Source organism: Misgurnus anguillicaudatus, chromosome 8 (assembly GCF_027580225.2).
Source record: "Misgurnus anguillicaudatus chromosome 8, ASM2758022v2, whole genome shotgun sequence".
Lineage (NCBI taxonomy): Eukaryota > Metazoa > Chordata > Actinopteri > Cypriniformes > Cobitidae > Misgurnus > Misgurnus anguillicaudatus.
The window spans coordinates 10,169,803-10,192,150 of NC_073344.2; the positions used below are offsets into that span (position 1 = coordinate 10,169,803).

Genomic DNA, 22,348 nt, shown 5'->3' on the forward strand with positions numbered 1-22,348 from the left:
ACACCAAATTATTATTATAATCTTATTTTATATAAATTAGTCTGTAAACTAAAGTGTAAAAGTAATTTCACAGGGAATTAAAATAATTTAATGCAATACTCAAAAAGAAAAACAACTGCTGTCAGCACAAACGCCTGCAGGTTCAATGAGAGTCACTGAATATTTTTTCCCGTTGTGTCTTTACGAAGGCACTGACCTTGTAAATTAAGTTCAATAAAACTGCCTCGAAAGAAAATAAACAGAAGTTGCATAAAACCATTTATTAAAAATACAGGCACCGAAGCCCCAGACTGTGCCACAAACAGACAGTTTGCATAATGAAATCCACTGTAATATAGCCAGCTCGATCATTTGATATCCCTAAATACATTCAGTGCGCTCATAAAACCTTCATATACATACAATTTCCTTCAGCATTCATATTTTTCTCCTTCATAAAATCCTAAAAATGATGGGACCACTGAACATATTAAATGCATATTAAAATGCATAAAACATCACAGAAAATTCAAATAACATTTCTTAATTTCCCATCAAGAATCTTTTCAACCCTGCAAAAGAATAAACTAAACACTAAAAACATAAATCTTTTTTTAAACAATCTGTTTTCTCCAGTTCACGTAAAAGATTCAATAAAATACTTTGACTTCATATCTTATAATGCAGTAGCACAGCATCATTGGTCCATATCAATTCATTAACGTGCCATCTGCAGAAATATAATTTGCTGCACAATTGCTTCGCCCCACTCTGGATTTAGTGTTCACATTATCCCATACAGGAACAAAAACATAAAAACATACCATAGTGTAACCAAAACATATAAGACATTCAAAAAGCACCTGGGTATTAGTTAATGCTATGATGCCAATGCGTTAGTTCACATAAACCTACTCAATACCTTCAATAATCGCAATATTACACAACTGACATAATGCATAGTGGCTACTCGATTGCAGCCTTGTAGGATTTGCAGTGTTGTTACGATCAACATCTCAGTACATCTGTACATGTAGTATAGCAATATACTGTATTTCTATAAATAATGGAAGTGTAAATAGCTGCATTGTTTGCAGTGGACCCGAATTCTCCCTTGAGAAAACACAGTCAGGGATAAAGTGTGAATGTCATGGGAGTCAGGCTGTCTACACAAACAAGAAGCGAGATTAGTGTTGAGTTATGGCATTCCAGGGAATTTCGAACCCTTCTGCATACCTTCACGTTGACCGAAACTCATTACTGCCATTCCTCCAGCCATCATCACCTTGACAATATCACCACGACCGTGGTAGGATGCCATATTTTCTCCGTTATCTAGAGGTCACTGTGAAATGTGTCTCCAGTACAGGAGGAATTTCTCAGTCAATGCAATAAGGAAGCAGTCCAGACTGCTAGACCCTTAGGTGCATAAAGCTTACTGATCCGAGGTCATTGTGCACTTGGTCATACTGGAGGTGACTATGACGTCTAAGCACAATATTTTGAATTTAAAGTCAGTGATGTGGTCGTAAAACAGTACTAGCATGTAGTAAACTATAATGCTGTGCTTAAAAAAAAAACGGGAAATGCTGTTCACTTTTGAAACAGCAAAGACAGCTTTGGAGGTATTACAGTATAGTATTGACTTTGGTTTCGGTTAATTGAATTTTCGTGTTTTTTTTACTACAGGTCCACAATATAAAGTACAATGCATTAAAGTGATTATGGTACTATGATTAAAAAAATAGTGATTTCATTATATGTATCATTTTATACAAAGTATAATCAGTGGTATTTTTCTATAAAGTAAAAAATATAAGAAATGTACAAAAGGTAAAGCAAGATAAAAAAGACGGATTCAAATAATTTTGAAAGCCTTGAAAACATCCTGATCTCACGAATTTCCGTGAATTACGTGTCAGTTTCACGTAATGGCCACTCAATTGTTTTTCCTATTTTTTTACCATTGTCGTGTGGGTTTGGAACCATTGTTGTTTTTGGCAGCCCTTTTAGTTTTAGTCTTAGTCTTTTGGACAAAAATGCTTTTTAGTGTTAGTCACATTTTAGTCACTTAACTTGATAGTTTTAGTCAATTTTTAGTCAACGAAAACACATAAAGGTTTTAGTCAAGTTTAGTAAAAAAAGTAGTCTTTAACAAATTAATTTAGGTTAAAAAGTGTGGTGTATTTAATACTATTAAAATGTGCATTAAGGTTGTCCCTGAGGGCTTGCCATTGTTTTAGTCATTGTGCCTTCTGCACATGTCGTCATAAAAAAGTTGAGCCTGATATACCCTCATGTTGAGTTTGTGTGTTACACTGTGACCTCGCTTATAAAGTTGAGAAACACGTGCTTTGCCTTGTTATTTAAATACACCACAAAAAGTATTGGAAATGGGCTTAGGTTTGACAAGTAGAGACATGTAAAACCTTAAAGGCGCTCTAAGCGAATTGAAGCGTTTTAGACCATAAAACATTTTTTGTTACATACCGGAAACATCTCACTATCTGCTTGCTGCCTGTCCGCTGATCAAACTGTAAAAAAACGCGATCTCTGTAGACAGCCCAGGCTTCACAAACGGCAATATCAACATAGTGGCCAAACCTAGCATCACAAAACAAAACAAAGTATTCCAGCCAATAAACGACAAAAAGGATTTGGGGGTGGGGGTTGGGCGCGTTCATGAAAGCACGGAAGGGAGGGGGAGGAGTTAGCTACGCTCCGTCTGTTTGAAAACAGTTTCAAACGTCAACAATAACTAACGTCTCGCAGATTCGCTTAGAGAGCCTTTAAGCTTACCATGAAATGTGTCACAAGCCGATTGTCGAGTAAAATTTAATGTATATGATATGTTAACAGCGTGACTTGTTAGTTAACTTTAAAAAAAGATTAGCGTGATGAGCCTTCAGGTGCCGCTTGAGGTTGGTGGTATTCTTTCCACCTAGTTTGTGGCCACATTTACCGTCGTCACCAAATATGCATTCCGTTTTTCTTTCTGATGGATTATACTGAAAGTATGTCCATAAATCATCTCGTCGTTTCCGTTTATTGGCGTCACCGCCAGGGTCCTTCGAACTCGCCACAGCCGCAGGTGTGTTGTTGTTGTGTGAAATCTGGTGCGCTTGCGCGGCATGGTGGCAGCTGGGTGGTGGGCGTACCCAAAACAAGAATAGGAAGCGGCAGCATTGCTGATACTTTTTAGCTAAAACCAGACAGATTTCACGCAAAATAGGCAGAAATTACATGCATTGTGGACGTCAGACTTATAATCATTTTCGTTCCGTCTCGTCTCGTCAACGAAAACTTGAAAGCGTCTCGTCATGTTTTCGTCATCTTAGAGCAATTTTTAGCTAGTCATGGTGGCATTATCGTCAAAAAAAGGTGCGTCAACGAAATCATTTTGTTATCGTCATCGTTGACGAAAACAACACTGGTTAGAACGACTTTCTGTTACATAAAATGATATCCTAACCCAAACCCAACTCTAACCCTAATATCAGGCGACAATTGTTTTAAAAATCTGGAAAAAAATAGTATAAAACAATAGTTAAAGTGACATCCTAACCCAAACCCAACTCTAACCCTAACGTCAGGCAACAATTGTTTTAAAATCTGGGGAAAAATTGTATAAACCAATAGTTAAAGTTACATCCTAACCCAAACCCCAGATCCAAACCCACGCGACAATGGTTTAAAAATAGGAAAAACAATTGAGCAACCAATACGCGAAACTGACACGGAAAAGCAAGTCCGTGGTGACAATGACACGGATAAATGAGCAAAATATTCCATGAATATACCACGCAACTTTGTGAGATCATGTTACTTGAAAATCACCCCGCTGTTTCAACCCATGGTTGCGAAAAAACATTATCTACGTTAACTTAACCCAATGCTTGTCCATATTTTACTCAACCATGGTTTAAAACCACCCAGTGTAAGATGATTCGCTTTAAAAGTGGAGTTTTGAGTAAAAGTAAAAGTTTCGAATGCTTTAAGCTGGTGAGGCTGGGAGACCAGTAGATCAAAAAGCATCAACCAGCTTTAAAAGGCTATGAGACCAAATAAACCAGCAGTCCACTATAGCCTGGTTTAGTTGTTTATAATTATTCAAATGAGAGCAGGTCAGGATGGGATTCTTCATTTTCCAAACTGAGGGTACGGTAATCCACTGCGCCGTTCCCCATCAGTTCCCCCTCACTGACGCTGATTCGGCAGCCCCCTTTTCCCGGACAAGGGGTGGAAGCCATTCTAGTTTCCGAACTGGCCAGTTTCTGTTTCGGGTCCAGATTGTCTTTATGAATGAGATCTGGAACTGAGAGCGATAGCTGTGACTGATCTTCACCTTCAGCAATTTTCTCTCTTAAGTCATCCTTCACCTCAGCCGCCGCCGGCTCATTATTTAGCTCTATACCGGGTTTCTTTTCCATCTGGCTGTCGCTGGGCTCCGAAGGTTTCTCCGGGCTGGACTCATCGGGGCGCAGGTCAGACTTAAGTTGTGCTTTATCTTTGGAGATGAGGGGGGTCTTGTCAGGTGAGGAGATGGAGGAGGACTCTGGAGAGGCTACCACAGGGTCAGAAGATATCATCATGTCCTGGGTGGTCTTGAGGGCACGTGGGAGGCGCTTTTTACCCGTGGGAGGTGGAGGGTCGAGCCGAGGGAAAGTATCCAGGGAGATGTGACTGTATGAAAGCAAACGTTTTTGATGAGTTATATTACAGCTATGACAGAAATGTGAAAAAAGTTTAAATCAAGCAAAACGTGATCAAGACATAGTGAATCATAAGATCAATTGTGCGGCAGAATTGAAAGGCAAAGATGTCAAGTGTATAACTCATAGTCCACCATCTTTTAAAACACTTTGATGGTATTTTCTGCTAAGGAATAGTTAAACGCAATGATGTCACTATGGGGTGTGTACACCAAAGTGTTTAAACACATCTGAATACGGCAGACAGACGCTGACTGTGGCCGCTTTCCAGCGTTTCTTTAGCTAAGCGCTTTGGTTTCTGAGATACTTTTGTTTGGTTTATCAGTTGTTGTACGATGCGTGGTTGGTTGTTGTTGTATTTGTCCCGCCCCTTCTTCACTGTTATTGGAAGTAACACTAGCTGCGTTTCTATTACCTTTTGCGCAAATTGACATTGCGAATTAAAAATGTGACCAATGGAAATTGACGCAATTCGCAATGTCAGTTTGCACAATTTGAAGGGTATCGGAAACACAGCTATTGACGAAATTTTTTATCTCTGGGTTCTCAGTGCTAAATGCGGAATACCGCAAAGAGCAAACAAAACCAGCCAGCGGCATATTTTAAAAGTGTGGCGCTTCCGTTGGAAACAATTGAAAACATATGCCGGTCGCAAGCGTAAAAGCCTTGGTGTACACGCCCCCTATCCCCTGAAATCAAACATCATAGGCCCTGTCCCAAATGACACACTCTGGACTTGTGGACCTCCTTGGAGTCCACACTTTGATGACATCATGTAGTGCAGACCTTAGGGAGCCTTGACGCGAGTCCAAGAGTGGGCAACGGAGTTGTATTTTGGGACAGACTCAAGCGTCACGCTGGAAATAGGAAGAGAAGTTGCCCATCAGTGTGAACTCCTCCCTTCCGTCGTCTGATTGGTCTGATTGCTCTTTCGCAAGGACTTTTGGGTTGGTAAAGTGCGCGAAGCCTGCTGCAGTGCGGGCTTCGCCGAAGACCGCATCAAGGGTGCTAAGGGGGCGCTGATGAGCACACTTCGGAGCGTAAAAATTACAGATGGGACACCCTACAGACTCGTAGACTAAGTAAGCATGCACAATTAAAAGCCACGAGAAGTCCACATTAAGTGCGCCATTTGGGACAGGGCCTATTGAGTGATGCTGAAAACGTAATGAAGAAATTAGAATAAAGTGAACCGTAAGGTCGACATAATAACTGCAGAATTCCCTCAAGAATGTCACATATATGTCTAATGATAATAGCCTTACTTGAGATGATAAGGAGCTGAGCTATTGTAAATGCACTTCATTTATTATTTTATGGCGGTGGAATTTGCACTCGGTCCGCTGAAGATATGAATATTGATGAGAGCCATAAAGAAAAGTGCTGCTAGGTCAGTTTAGTTCTTACACTTTAATGGCCATGTGGAGAAAGAGAGATAGCTGCTGTGCAATTGACTATATTCATAGTATAGTGCAGCTGTACCTTACTGCTTAAGTATCATTTATGTCTGTATCACACAAAATACAGAGTTGTGTGCTGAAGATTAATACACAAGGCTAGGGGTGTATTCAAATCCCTGATTTTAAGTATGAGTGACAATAAGTTACTTATACATGATGTAGCAAGCACCACTTGGCCTTATATCCATAAAATAATAGATAAAAGATGTTATGTAGCATAAATGTACACAATTGGCAACTGTCAGGATTCTGGACACTTTTGACACAAGTTTGCCTGACGTAGGGGTGGGTGATATGGCCAAAATATTATTTCATTATATGATATACTTTTATATCATGATAATGATATATATCACGACAGTTATTTTTGTCTTTCATTAAAGAATTAGTCTATTTTCTTTAAAAAATCCAGATAATTTACTCACTACCATGTCATCCATAATGTTGATGTCTTTCTTTGTTCAGTCGAGAAGAAATTGTTTTTTGAGGAAAACATTCCAGGATTTTTCTCATTTTAATGGACATGAATGGACCCCAATACTTAACAGTTTTAATGCAGTTTAAAATTGCAGTTTCAAAGGACTCTAAACGATCCCAAACGAGGCAGAAGGGTCTTATCTAGTGAAATGATTGTCATTTTTGGCAAGAAAATAATTTCTCGTCTTCCTCCGGCTGTGTGACGCCCCAGTGCGACCTCACGTAATACGTCATGACGTCAAGAGTTCACGGATGACGTATCGAAACTACGCCCCAGTGTTTACAAGTGTGGAGAAAAAGGACCGTTCTGACGTTGTTGTATGTTGAATGATACTAATTAATGTCTTTGTGTCAGTTTATTCTTTGAAATGGTCCGCACATATATAATTATAATTATATATATCACGAAAGTTATTTTTGTCTTTCATTAAAGATTTAGTATATTTTCTTAAAAAAAAATCCAGATAATTTATTCACTACCATGTCATCCATAATATTGATGTCTTTCTTTGTTCAGTCATGTTTTAAAACAGCGGTGCTTATAAATGTCTGCAAAGGTTTTGACTATGCGCAAAGCAACATGACATGAGTGCGTTACCTCGATAGAGACGATAGTCCAAAATCTCTACCGGCTGAAACATTTCTACCAGTTTAATGTACCTACTGGTATATTCCCCACCCCTTTGCACATAGGCGCTCTCTCTCTCTTTCACACATGCACGCACACACACACTCCCTTCAAGGCTTCTAATAATGATAGGAATTGGTGTGCATGGCTGGTGTGCTGTCAGAAAGGGTTTCTTTTGCTCTCAAAGACATGTCAATCAAATCTCAGCGGTAACTCATGGCTTTCACGCACAATAACCGAGTTCAAAGACATTTCTCTTGTCTTCACATTGACTGCTGAGAGGGATGATATGAACTGCCATGTTGAAATATGACCGGCTAGTATAGATGGGCTCTCAGGGGAGTGAACGAATAGATCCATACACATGTACCTGACTTTACCTTTATGTTTCCAATATCATTTTACATTTGTCTGAATAAACAAGTCTGATTATAATTCCAAAAATGATGAAATTGATGAGGAATACCTTACTTGAACGTGCGTGTTCATGGAAACAATTACTGCATGGCTCTTACATGTATCGTATAACAAATTAACTAAAATTTTAAGAATGCAGAGACTAGGCATGGGCAGGTTAGCGGTTTCAAGGTATATCAAGGTTTTAAAGAGTCAAGGTTTCAAAAGCACTAACAATTTCTGTGATACCGCTTCCAAGGATGAGCTGTGTTTACACAAAATGTTTTAAATGATTAAGTCATGTAATTGATTTGATGTTTACATATATATATTTTTTAAAAAGAATATTATAATTTAAAAGCTTTATTTTTATGTGGCATACATGTTGCTTAAAAAAATAAAATGTATTGTGTCCAGGTGAAAAGTTGCATATGCAGACTTTTGAAAATAACACATTTTAGTGATGCAATGGCAATACCGCAACACAGTGGTATTTTTGCTTAAGGTTATCATACCACCAAAGTCTCATACCGTCCCATTCCTAACCACAACCAATATATCCCAATATGCAGCTGTGTGTTTGAGTCGATGTGAAATCTTTACCTGCTTCCTGCTGTATTGTTGCCCATCGCGGCCAGACTGGACCACATTGCCTCTACATTCTTATTGACTTCCGTGACCCCGATGTCTCCAAGGCTGTTTGGATCTTTTCGGCGCAGCAGATCGTTGACCTTTGCCCCCACAGCTTTGCCTAAGTTTTTTAGATGCTGGCTGCCCCCTGTCTTTGACCCCGCCAGGGCAGATGTGTCCGTGGAGGCTGTTGGACTGACAGCGCTGCCCGTTGGACGGGAGTTCTGCTTCGACTGTTCCGAGGCGTTCGAGTTCTCAAACATGCTTTGGTCCACTAAAAAAGAGACAAAGTGAAATTTAACATTTTAAAATCAAATATTCATACTTAATGAACAAAGCATTTGTAAAGGCAACAAATGCAATAGCACATTGTCTTATATTTTTATAGTCTCAGATACATGCAACAAACTTTAGACGTCTTTGCATGACTGCAAAAAATTACTGATTCACTTAACTCTATGAAAAAGTAATATGCATAACATTTTTGTGCAATGTAAATCAAGCATTTTAAAGAGCGAATGATGAACAACGAACACATGCAGACAAAAAGGAAAAAATCACAATGATAATGAAATAAATAAGCATTCCTCAGGTCACGATTCTTACCTCAAAACCATTATTTCATGGGTAGCGTTCAAGTGACAAAGAAAGCATGTTTTATTGTATACATTTACACACATACAGAACCTAAAAGGAACACTCAGCCAAAATAAAACACTCCAAACCTGTGTGACTTTCTTCTAACTGTGTAGAACACAAAAAAAAAACAAGCAATTACAATGAAGTTTTCAAGCTTCAAAACCCATAAAAAACCATGAAAGATCACAAGCGTGTGTCTCCTGAAGCTATACAATAGCTATTGGTGAAGTAATCATTCAGACCAATAATCCAAATCAACTATTTATTGTAAAGATCTGACTTAAAGAATAATTTGATCATCAATCAGACCTAAGTGACACCTTGCCTGTGAAAACCAAGTTAAAGTCACCATTTGTGATTTACATAAAATCATCCATAATGTAAAAGAACATCCTATGAAAATATAACACTGATATCTTTAAAGAGCACCTATTGTCAGATTCACAATTTTACATTTCCTTTGGTGTGTAAGTGTGTATTAGTACATGTTATGTTAACGATATGCAAAAGGTACAAATCCCATGGTAAACGATGACGCGTGTTATCGTTTCCAACGTAAATCTCTTTTATGGGACTACAACAAACACACGGATTGTAGGCAAGATGTGAAACTCTGGCCTCCACAGAGTGCCGCAGGGATGATGTATTTTTGTAGGCCAACCCCAGAAGTTAGCGGGACACTGGTTCTCTCGCCAAAAAGCCCATTCATTTTTTTCTCATAGACTTCTGGACTATCGTAAAAAACAAGCCACGTGTTTAACAATAGTTTATGATATTTACACACTTTGTCCAACAATTTACAGTAATCTTCACAGATGAACACAACTTCCATCACTTTTCAAGTCCAAATGCGTCTACTAAAAAATAAAAAATAAACTAATTCAAACTTAAAAATTAACAAAAGTTGTGTTCAGCTGTGAAGATTATATTGTTGGACAAAATGTGGACAATGTAACTGCGTTCACACCAGCCGCGGAAGAGGCGTCAAAAGCGTGCTATTTGTGCGTAAATTGGACGTTACTCGCTAATTCTAGTTATTTGAGACAAACTTATTCACGCGGAAATTCGCGTCATGAGAAGGGCTTCTGCGACTCTGTAATCATGCCACAACTAGAGCAAGCTCCTGATTGGTTCACGCGGCGCGAATATCCGTCAAAGTTCCGATTTTTTAATTCACACGTTTCCCAATTCGAACCTTCCGCGTTCCGTGCCATTCGCGCATACCGTGCCGCAAAGTGCCTATTTGCGTCTTTGCATTGACTTAAACTTTTGTTAAGTTATTTTTTGTGATAATCCAAAAGTCCATGGGAAAAATTAATAGGCTTTTTACTTGTTGCACTCAAACGTGGACAACCACAGTACACGGCTTCATGTTCAAAGAAAAATACCTGGTTTTTACATTCATTGGTTCTTCCTAACCCAATAGCTGGAAGAAATCTAAAATGCAAGGCAAACCAAAGCTAGAGTCTTAGGAGATAAAACTATAACTTAAATTGTTAAAGGAATAGTATACTCATTTTCAATATTAAAATATGTTATTACCTTAACTAAGAATTGTTGATACATCCCTCTATCATCTGTGTGCGTGCACATAAGCACTGGAGCACGCTGCGACGCTTCGATAGCATTTAGCTTAGCCCCATTCATTAAATGGTACCAATCAGAGATAAAGTTAGAAGTGACCAAACACATCAACGTTTTTCCTATTTGGGACGAGTGGTTGTACGAGCAGGTTTGGTGGTACAAAATAAAACGTAGCGCTTTTTTCTAAGCGGATTCAAAAGAGAAACTATATTTTATGGCGTAATAGCACTTTTGGGAGTACTTCGACTCGCCTGAAAAGTCCGCTCCCCTTCTCCCTCTCATAATGGGAGAGGGAGGGTGTTACTGCGCCGAGTCGAAGCACTCCCAAAAGTGCCACCACGCCACACAACACAGTTCCTCCCCAAAATCGGCTTAGAAAAGCGCTACAGTATAACACTCGCTCACAAAAGAAAAAGATTAATTTGTTTCTAACAAGTTTTTAATGATGACAAACATAGTTTTCCGTGCCCTAAACAAGACCAGAGGCTTTTTAGCACCAACATTTGACAAAGGGAAGTTATTATAATGTTGACAATCTCTTGGCTCAGCATGCTATAGGAAACAGATGAATGAGGCAAATCTGAATGCCAAAAACTGCATCTTGTTGTCATGGTAATCAAACCCTCCCACAACTTACCAATTGTGACTGGTATGCTTTTCTTTTTCAGGCACACCGCTGGGAAACAAGACAGGCGTTACGCATTCACACGATTGATCTTCAACATGTGCGTCATCAGACTGAATTATTATGACTAAATTACTAGACACGTTAAACAAGCACAACACAATGTTATAGCGAATGCTTTAGAGAAAAATGAGAGGGAAGAAAGCTGTCAGTCGTATTGGATAATTGAACATATTGATTTGCAATAGTACTGTATGTCAATACGACCATCACACTGTAGCCAATTTATTATTAACCCCCTAAGACCCAAGCTTTAGTCTGTCTTTTTTCAGACCTCTTCCAGCCATTTGAGGGTTAGGAAGAGCCAACCAACATAACACCCAAATATTTTTCCTTGAACATAAAGCAGTGCAACTATCCACGCTTGTGTACAACAGGTTCCAGTTACACAGAATTAGGTATTAGGATGCAAACAATAAAAAATGCAGGTCTTGGTAGGTTAAAGATCATTGATGCTTCACCGACTGGAAAGTAGCTCAATTGGTAAAGTGTGGCACTAGCAGCATCAAGGTCATGGGTTTGCTTCCCAGGGAATGCTTTGGATGAAAGCATCTGGCAAATGCATAATTATAACCAATTGCTTATGAGTTATTGTAACCAATAACTCATAAACCATTCTTCAACACCCAGATTCACATGTGTGAGTAGTCTCAACTTTAGATGTACTTCCACAGACCACCCACTTTCTGAAGCACATTACACGCACAACTGAAAAGCACTTTCGATTTAAAGCATACCACCATTTAAAAAAGTTTCAGTCAAATTATTTATTTTTTTAGGCATAGGCGGTAAACAAGCAAATATTTAAAAGCACAATTGCATAATAATTTTGCTTTTAAAACTAAATTAATCAATAATTTACTTTTGTATGGACAACATACTGTACATTTGATGACAATTTAAATATAGTTTTGTCTAATTCCTTTGGTGTTTTCTTTACAATGTTTAGTGGAGATGACATATCAAATAGGGGTGTCACGATTCTCCAAATCCTCGATTCGATTACATTTTCGATTCTAAGGTCACTGTTCAATTTGATTCTCGTTTTTTTTGTTGAAAGAACAGGTTGCTATGCCATTTTTAGACTAGACTTTTATGAAATATATCATCTGACCTTGATGCCGGAGATGCCCTGCCATGTTAGTCGTGCTGCTAGTGGAAAAATATGGTACATGCACATACCTGATAAACATCTGTATTTTAAAAACGCACTTTTATTACCATCAGACGATATTGTGAGACTATACCCCAATGAGTAATGTTTAAATGCTGTTTACATAACTCTTAAGCAACTGAAATAAGTTGTTGTGAAACTTAAACAGATCTCGGTTCAGAGAAACGACCGGTCCTGTCACAGACGCCGCTCTGCTGTGCACGCGCGCTTGCTCTGATTTAGTTTAGCTGAAGGCGGAGGCACTTGCTGTTTTTTGTTTCCCATGTAAAAAGCAGCTCACGTGGTGTCTCCTGCATCTGCCATGCTATCTTTTAACTGGCTGTAGCTAGCGAAGTTAGAGGAGGTTGGCTCGCAGCATTCACACGTTTTTTCCACTTGGCAAGCCGACTGGACATGACATGGAAGCATCGACGATTCCATTTTTTAATACGAAGTTCGAGGTTGTGACTTAATTTCGACCGATTTCAATTTAGAATCGAAATCGTGACAGAAACCTTAATATCAAAATTAAGTTTTTCTTCTGGTCTATTATGGAGGTTTCATCAATTTCAGATTATACCATGGGGCTGTTGAATGCTTTATTCTGATTGGTTGAGAAATGTTTACGGGTATGCATACTTTTTTGATAAACGCACACCTGACATGTCAAATGTCTTTTAATAATCACCAGAGCAATGTCTGTGGTAACCGTGGTATAAACGGAATAACTGACTAAGTAATAAAAGTCGACGTGCCATTGAATTAAATGAAAATGACGACATCACGGGAGTGCATTATTTTCAAATAATTCAAAGGACCGTCACATATTCCGCTTATACCACAGTTACCACACACATTGCTCTAGTGGTTATTTTAAGACATTTGACGGTGTGTGTTTATCAAAAAATAATTCATACCTTTGGAACATTTCTAAACCAATCAGAATAAAGCTTTAGTCGGCTCTGTGGTATAATTTAAAATAACGCACTATTAATTTTTTACTACTTTTGTCTATTATTTAAGTCTTGGTCAGACTAAGTTTAAACCAAACCAGACTTTATGCAAGTCGAGAATCCTTATGCAAGTTCTACAAATGAAGATCCATAAGAGACATGCATATCAAATCCAAGTCCCAATTTTAGCCAAAAGCACTGATCATTAATTCTGATCCCTGGGTATTATCAGACATGTAGCTTCAGGCAGAAGTTTAAAATACCTCACTGAGCCTTCATCACAGTAGCAAACGTAAGCAGGGTATCTGACACGGTGCTATTCTGGGCCGGTTTATGAGCTTCTGCTTGATCCTGATGTCTCCCAGCAGACAGAGACCCACTGGATCAAATGGTGTCCAGCCAGCACATGGAGAACTCGCACAATTAAACTTTTTATGGGTAGTAAGATTGTTGGGAGAAAACGTGACTACCAGGCTGAAGTCTCAATCTAATTTTGAGATTAGGAGTTTGATTTCATTCATTCATTTCACTATGATTTCATTCTTTGACATGAACTTAGTCAATACTAAAGACATCAAGGTTATATTTACACAGCATGTTCTTTACATTATGTAGAATGAAAATAAGAGTAAATCACAAATCAATGACTTTGGTTGGGTTTTCACAGGCAGGATTACATATGTGAAGCAATGTATGAGTTTCTGATAAATAAACGAGATATTGAATAATTTAAATAGCAGGATAACTACCTTGACAAACAGCAAAAAAGATTGGTAAAAAGTAAATGGGGTGAAAAAACGTACAACGTGTACATCAGCTATAGACACCTAGTCGACAAATACAAGAGAGAGAAGATATTTATGTGGACTACAACGATAAAAACACAATGGGTAGCTTTAAATGGCACAGGGGAAATAAGTGCATTGATGCTGAACACCATATGATATCCTGTTATCCAGCTCTCCTGACGATATCAAAACAAGCAGGCTACTCTGTTTACAGGTCAATTAATATAACAGCTTCATACAGTACTTTTAGTGGTGAATGCGCTATACTTTTTCAATTTAACACCTTTAACACGTATCTGGGTTTATATCTTTATAGATGACTTTAATTCCCAGACAACACGGGTCGGGCAGATTAAACAATTTATCATGTTAAAACCAATAACAGAATAAAGTGTTAGGGACAATGTTATAGCAGCTCTATTTCAAGAATAGCTCAAAGCATCTTGCAGATCTTTATTGGATTAAACTTGTGAATTAATCTAAAGTCACCTATAGCATGACTATTAAACTGCAGTTCAGGAGGGCGACTGTTTTGTTGAGTTTAGTCATGTTGAATAGTCATGATCAATATATTACTTATTTCAATGGAGGACGAAAGGTTAAAGATTAACTAAGCAATGAATGTGCTGCAGATGCTGTGAAGAATGAATGCAGTTTGCATTTTCATGAGGAGAATTCATAATGGGAATGCTCGAGCAATAATCTATGGGATAATGTGAGTTTTGAAGGTTTTAAAGTGTCATGAATATAATAATTGAATCGTAAATAAGTCATGTTAATTTGGGCCAATAGTAAGGGTGTAAAACAACCCATGCATTGTAATGAAAATGCAATGATTACAGTGTTCAATCATTAAATGTGGTAATATCAAATGTATTATGTGTTCATTCATTATTTAAATCATGTTCTTGACCTATTTTCAGATTTTAAAAGCACTAAATCCAGATTCTCAATATACTTTTTGGAAGCTACGTTATCGGTTGGTCCTCTTTATTTATAATTAAACTATGAATTATAAATTCAGATTTGAAGATCCATTAAATTAAAACAAATCAAATCATTATTAAAGCAAATATTTGCACCCGCAGCCAAGAAAGCACCATATATGGAATACTTTAACAAACTGGATAATAAATAAATAATGAATAGGTAAAAAAATCTTAACCTATTATCTCCAATTCGGTTGACCTAGCAGATGTTCAGGTCAGCAGAAGATAGGTCAAATATCAATATTTCATTTGAACCCTCTTTCTGACATTAATCTTTTAAAGACGAGGGATGGGGGAATGGAAAATGAAGACACAGTAGTGATACATTTAATGAAATTTAGTTGGACTGTATAGAGGGGTGTCTTTAAAAACTAATGCATGTGATAGCTTCCTGCTATTAACCCTCTGGGGTCCGACCATTTTGGGCAAAGGTTGTGACATGATCTTACATTTGGTCTTTTTTCAGTTGCTTTAAAACATAATAATGGCAAGTGTCTCATAACACTGCGTTCAGCACAAACTGGGCTACAATATTATATGAGGTACAAGGCTTCATCCTTTAGCCTTCTAATACAATGTTTCCTAATGAACTGATAAGCATAAGGTTTATCTGAAACATTTATCTCTCTTGAAGAGCGGTGCTGGATCTTCCTAGCTTATGGAGTACTTGAGATTGGGTCGGGACACACCAAAGCTTTTTTAAGCATCTGAAAACGCCCGGCGAACGTTGACTACCAGCTTTCTTTAGCTGTGCGCTTTGGTTGCTGTGATATTTGTCCCGCCCCTCCTTCACTGTGATTGGACGGCAGTGTAAGAACTGAAATTGATGAGCTGAGCTTTTCACCCAAAGTTGCAGCCAGCGTACGTTTTCAATTGTTTCCAATGGAAGTGCAGCGTTTTTCAAATAAGCCAGCAGCTAGCGTTTTTTATTTTTGCTGAAACCTGCCGCTCGGCGGTATTTGGAAGTGGAAAGTTTCAACTTTGGGTGACACGCTCAAGTCAATATCAGTTCTCACACGGTCTTCCAATCACAGTGAAGAAGCGGCGGGACAAATATCAAAACAACCAATCGGCTCACAGCTCACGTATCATAGCTACCAAAGCGCTCAGCTGAAGAAAGCTGGTGCTCAGCTGAAAAAACAGCTGGCATTCGGCGTCCTCCAGGCGTTTTCAGCCTCGTAAAAACGTTTTGGTGTGCACACCCACCTAGTGCATAACCAGGGGAGAAAATTAAAGAAAAACCCACAATAGGAACACTACAGTACCAAATAGCTTGGTAAATAGCAATTCGTTAGCCTGGTCCAACCAGACTCTCGTACATTTATTTCATTTGTACAGAGTCTAGCCACGCTCCATTGCAAAGCGTTACTTCCGTTAAGGAGGGTCCTCTGTTGAAGTTTAAAACTATTGGATCTGCCCAGAGTCACTCTGAATCTGCCATAACCAATCGCTAACGTTTGGTCGTGATGTATATCATGCGCCGAAACCGGCCGGAAACAACAAGTCTGAATGATCAGACTACCAAAACTTAGCAAACATTGTTCTTGCTTTCGGCTTTAACTTCTGTATATTCGGCAGTTTTGCAAAAGCGGACCGAATAGCTTTTCTCACGTCTTTCTGAACTACAACTGCCATTACTGAACTACAACTGAAACTGAATTTCTACGCGGATTGCAAACACTGTGATTGGTCCACTATAACCGCTCCTGTCAGGTAAAAAAATCTGCGTCACATTTCCTTATATGGATTTCTACACAACAAGCTTCTTCTTCTTTTGTGTAATTGCAGGTCGACGCAAACTACAATGCAGAAGTACCGGCGGGTGACTTATGGCCCTGTCCCAAATGGCCCACTTCATGTGGACTTTTGGTCTCGCGGCCTTAAATTGCACGTGCTCGCTTAGTCTAGTAGGGTGATGCGGGCTTCGCGCACTCTACCAACCCAGAAGTCCTTGCAAAAGAGAAATCAGACCAATCAGACGACGGAAGGGAGGAGCTCACACTGATGGGCAACTTCTCTTCTTATGTCCAGCGTGACGCTCGAGTCTGTCCCAAAATACAACTTCAGTGCACCCTCTTGGACTCGCGTCAAGGGTCCCTAGGGTCTGCACTACATGATGTCATCAAAGTGTGGACTCTGAGGAGGTCCACAAGTCCAGAGTGTGCCATTTGGGACAGGGCCCTTGACGTCAGGGCTACACTGTAGGGCCTACGCAGTATACTGAGCACTTAAAAGAGACAACTGTGACAACAAATCTAAATAGCGGAGTACATAACATTACACTGCCATTAGAGAGAAAAATCTGACTTCAACCAACTGAAAATTGCTCAACTCAACTGGAGACAATGGCCTAATTTTTGCCCGACTTTGCATAAATTTTTAATCAAAGACTCCTCAACATTAATATCAAACAAGAACACGTTTGCAACGCATTTGCCTTTACGTTTACTTTTCTCCAATCATGTGTCTTGGAAGAATTCATTGGAACCTGACAAGTTCAACCGTGCATATTAGCATTTCTCCAAAACGTGTCTAATTAATTCATGTTTTTGCGTTTTCAATTTCATGGTGTGAAGCCCTTCTGGGACATAAAGGAGCTTGAATCGATGGAACTCTATTTGACTTTTGAATTGAACGGACCCTTTTTACATTTCCTGGTTCGGATCACCGAAGTACACTTTTAATAGAGGTTAATGGGAGAACGCATCAAAAATAACTTTTGCATTTCCGTTTGCACCAACAAAGAAAGGAAAAATCAATTAATGCGTTCCCATTACTTTTGAAAAGGAGAAAAAGAAAACAAAGAGGGATGGATTAAGGTAATCGGATTACAGTTATGTTTACTCTATCACTGGCAACAGTGTAAACCAGCTTTATCGAATTTAATATAATAGTAATACAAGGCAAAGTAATCTAAATCTTAGTCTACAAAAATTATTAAAAAATGTATTTTGCCTCTGTATTGACAAAAATTTTGTATTCCAATGACTTTACAATTCACTTCTTCTCATATATCATTATTAATGTCTTGTTTTGTTATCTTCACAACTTCTACTAAAGATCCATTCAAACACTTCAAAATCACAAAGTGCCTTGACAACTTCAAGAGAAAGAATTTTGCTCAAAGCGTTGTACTCAAAAGGATATATTTCCAGAGCAAGCGGGTGGGCTTGAGAATAAGCTTTTAATTCAGCTTCCAACAGCTTTTTCAGAAGTGGCAGCTGTACTAAAATGAGATGTGATATCCTTATGCAATTTCAATTACGCTGCAGGCAAAAGCCGTTCAACAGCCGCTTGTTTCCCTGTGTGAGCAGAGATGAGACAGCGAAGCTCCAGAGCATCCTTAAATTTCACAGCGGTCACGTGGTGTTCTTTGTGTTTGCTCTACGCATGTCTAGCGCTAATTTCTGTTTTCTGAAGCAGCCGGATGTGACAATTGGATTTAAAGTGTATTTCTTTCTCATAAAGTGAAGTGAATCAGTAATTGTATTTACATATACACAAGCACACAACTAAACAAGTGTATACTTAGGAGATCAATGCTGGCAACTACAGATGTTTGTGCAATTGTTCGTCACTCAAAAGCACCTTGATCTAGCAATTTAAGTGGCATCTGTCATTGATCAATCATGAGCATCCCCTGTCAAGCAGCACTGACGTCCCCTAGATCAACCATTTGCTCTGATAAGACTTACAAGTGAAAAGTGAGCAAGCAGTGAGAAGTGAAATCGGAAAGCTCTTAAAAATTACAGAACTAATTTTCTCCTTCAAATGATTTTCTCACTTTTCTTATTTTTCCACAAAATGAATCACATATTTGAAAGCCTGCAGTAAGATTTTCAATGAAAAACGTAAGATTTATTGTATTTGACGTCAAAGAAAATTTTATATGGTTGCCAGTTGCTATGTGGTTGCAAGGTCGTTGCTTGATTGTTTTGGGTAGTTGCTTAAGGGTGGTTCACATTTCGCACCTTTTTTGTGTGGAAATGTGTTATTTTGAATGTATACGGTAGGGGTGGAACGGTACACAGAAGTCCCGGTTCGGTTCGTACCTCGATTCGATTCACTTTCGGTACAATGGAGGGAAAAGGAAAACAAAAATGAAGAAGGCATTATTTTAGTACTTAAGATAATCTTAAAAACATAGGTGTCCTTATCAGTGTTATTTTGAGATGTCATGAATATGAACTGAAATGCATTTAACATACTATCTCGTATTTCAAAAATGTATACCACTTTAAGTAATCTTGTACTCATCTTTCATACAAATATGGGTTCAAATGTCAAGTGTTACCTAAATACATTTTAAAATAAAATTTTGGCCTTATTTCATATTAATGTACTAAAGAACAAAAAAAAAAAAGGCTTGTATGATGAATTAATAGGTGTGTACGACTTCACGAGGCGCTGCAAGAAACGACAAGTGGATGACGTCAGAGTAACGCGAGAGCGATTTGAAATCAGCCTCCTCCGCAAGATTTCTTGCGGTACTCTGACGCTGATGGCGCTGCGTAAAGTTGAGCACACTTTAAAAAAGCAGCTGAACTCGACAGTGAACTGCGCCTCGTCCATTAATTGTATATTAGCAGGACAATTTATCTCCTACTTCTCAGCATGAGAAATACAAAGTGTGGCGTGTGAGCGTGTGAACTGACTGAAATGCGTGTGTGTCAAGGTGAATGCGTGAGACTTGAGAGCCCCGATTAGATGTATTTCCACTCACCTACCTAACAACTGCTAAACAACGCCAACGCACAGTCCTCGTCTTTTCCACCACTCTCTCGCCTGTACTATTGTAACTGACTGGAAAACTGAAGTTTTGCCAAACTTGCGATCTTAAAGAGGCTGGCGGAGCGTCTAACTCTTGTGGAACACCACTTGCCATCCTCGCTATCGCTGCTCACTAACTGACTGGACCGGCGTCGACCTGACAAAAAACTGCAGAGTGCCAGAATGTAGACGGGCTCTGATAGAGCACATACATAGGCAGAGCTCGGCTGCATCGGCGCCAATCAGAGCTTCAGAGCTAAAGCGGGGCAACAGATTAGCTGTCCATAAAGAACCCGCGGATCTTCTGTGTTTAAATTCATGCACCGAACCGTGACCCCCGTACCGATTCGGTTCGAAACGAATACATGTACCGTTCCACCCCTAGTATACGGGCAACAAGTGCGCTCAAATTTAGAGCAAGGTGGTTGCGACACGCACGTGGTGCGACACACTCTTTTTTTCCAGGCACTTTAGTACTGCAGCCAATTCAACTTTTCCCATGTCGGAAGGGCGAGGGTCATATTTCGCACCTTTTGTGTGCGCAAATATGTTATTTTGTATCTATACGGTTGGCAACTGTGCTCAAATTGAAAGCGAGGTGGTCACGACATGCACGTGGTGCGACACACTCTTTTTCAGGCACTTTGGTGGCACAACCAATCAACTTTTCAGAATGCAGTGTCAGAAAGCGTGTTGGAAAAAAGGAGAAAAAGCTGTGTTTTTAGACGCAAAATGTGAACTGCTCCTAGGGCTGTCGCACAACGGGTAAGAAGCATCTCGCCGTGTCTACGCCAACTGACAGGTATTGCACACCGGATGCACGCATGGATGTGGGGGTGGGACGTGGACAGTGCTTGAGTGGTGACTGAAGGCGGTGACTACGGTTTTGTGAAAAATCACAGCTACTTCAAGCAGGCTGTGTGAATTTGACTGGAAAATGACTGTTTTGAAACTTAATAGCCCCTAGACCTCAGTAATCATGAAAAAAGCATTTCATGACATTTCAGATTTGACAATATGGGACCTTTAATGCGCTTTTTTCCATTCATTCCAAACAGATCAATGTATCTTGCAACCTAGGGTTTGTACATTGTTCAGTTTGTATATTAACGTTTATTTGGGACAAATATATTATTTAATGTTAAAGGGACACATTACTTTTTTGAAAATATGCTTATTTTCCAGCTCCTCTGGAGTTAAACACTTGATTTTTACAGTTTTGGAATCCATTCAATTGATCTCCAGTTCTGGCAATACCACTTTTAGCATAGCTTAGCCAGCCCTGCTGGTAACTTTCAATAGCAGGGGACTATTTTCGGGCACTGCATAATATCATTGCACCTGCTGCCCTTGATTATTATGCCGGAATGATAGTATAGTTCCTAGCCATATCGGCCTAGAAAATCGCAACCTTTATTTTTCCGTCGATCTTAGTACACGATGTTACTACAGAAGAGTCCAGTTTTAAGGCCAATTCGCAGTTTGAAAGCTCTGTTGGCAGTTGTTGGATCAAAGTAAATGAGACTTTAGAATGTGGGTGTCTGTTGGTGTCTGTTTGTTTCTGTTGGAGTTGGTAGTTGTCTGACCAGTGCAAATTGGCCTTAAAATAGGAAAAATATCAAAACTCTTTGGTTATTTTTGAGCGCAATGCTAATGGTCTAATCAGATTCAATGAATTATGCTAAGCTATGCTTAAAGTGGTACCGCCAGACCTGGAGATCCGCTGAATGGATTGCAAAACAGTAAAAATCAAATGTTTAAAGCCGAAAGTATACTAGGGACGTCCGCGTATGCGCGCCGTCCGCATGACGTCATTTTCGTCATCAAGAGGGTCCGCGGCCGGCCGCGCGGACCGTCCGCGTGCAGCCCAAAATTTGAGACCGCGCGGACAGTGCGCGTACAGTCCGCGTACAACAGCGCATGCGCGTGAAAATATTTAGAAGGGGAACACCACTATAAACAATTATACAAAGGAAATAGACAGCATTTGCACACACACTATCGTTTTTCTTCTTTAACTTGTACTTCTTCCAAGAACAGAAAGCTGTGGAGCATGTTTGTTTGATTTCTGTTCTTTGTTGTCTTATTGTTTGTTCTAAACTGTGTTTGCAATGGTGGATCAGTTACTTTTCTTCACCTATCCTAATGTTTTAATGTACTGTAAATGTCGGCAAATCAGTGCTGCCCTGACTAATAATTTGAATAAGAAATCATTTGTATTGCGTATAGTGTCGAACGTGGCCATCCGCGTGTAGCCGCGGGGACTATACTCGTAAGGCCCGGGTATACTTTTTTTCCGCGTCCGGCTCGCGCGCGCACGCGTCCGCGGAAAAAAGTATACCCGGGCCTTAACTCTAGGGGAGCTGGAAAATTTGCCTATTTTCAAAAAAAGTGTGTCCCTTTAAATTATGTAAGTGGTGCTCAGTGGCTCGTCAGGATTTTAAGCAGCATCCAGAGTCACAGCGGAGCGGCATGGACAGACCCTGAACGACCAACGCAATATCA

General features: G+C 39.3%; 1 protein-coding gene across 1 annotated transcript in view; it reads right to left on the minus strand.

Annotated features, from left to right (window-relative positions):
* Nucleotides 1-245: 245 nt before the first annotated feature.
* Nucleotides 246-22,348, minus strand: part of nos1apa (nitric oxide synthase 1 (neuronal) adaptor protein a) — a 194,069-nt gene continuing 171,966 nt past the window's right edge. The window contains exons 11-12 of the mRNA XM_055214413.2: nt 8,256-8,556; nt 246-4,662 (exon numbers count right to left, since the gene is read on the minus strand). Of these exons, the coding sequence (XP_055070388.2) occupies nt 4,086-4,662; nt 8,256-8,556 (878 nt within the window). The 3' untranslated portion in view covers nt 246-4,085. The remainder of the gene's footprint in view (nt 4,663-8,255; nt 8,557-22,348) is intronic.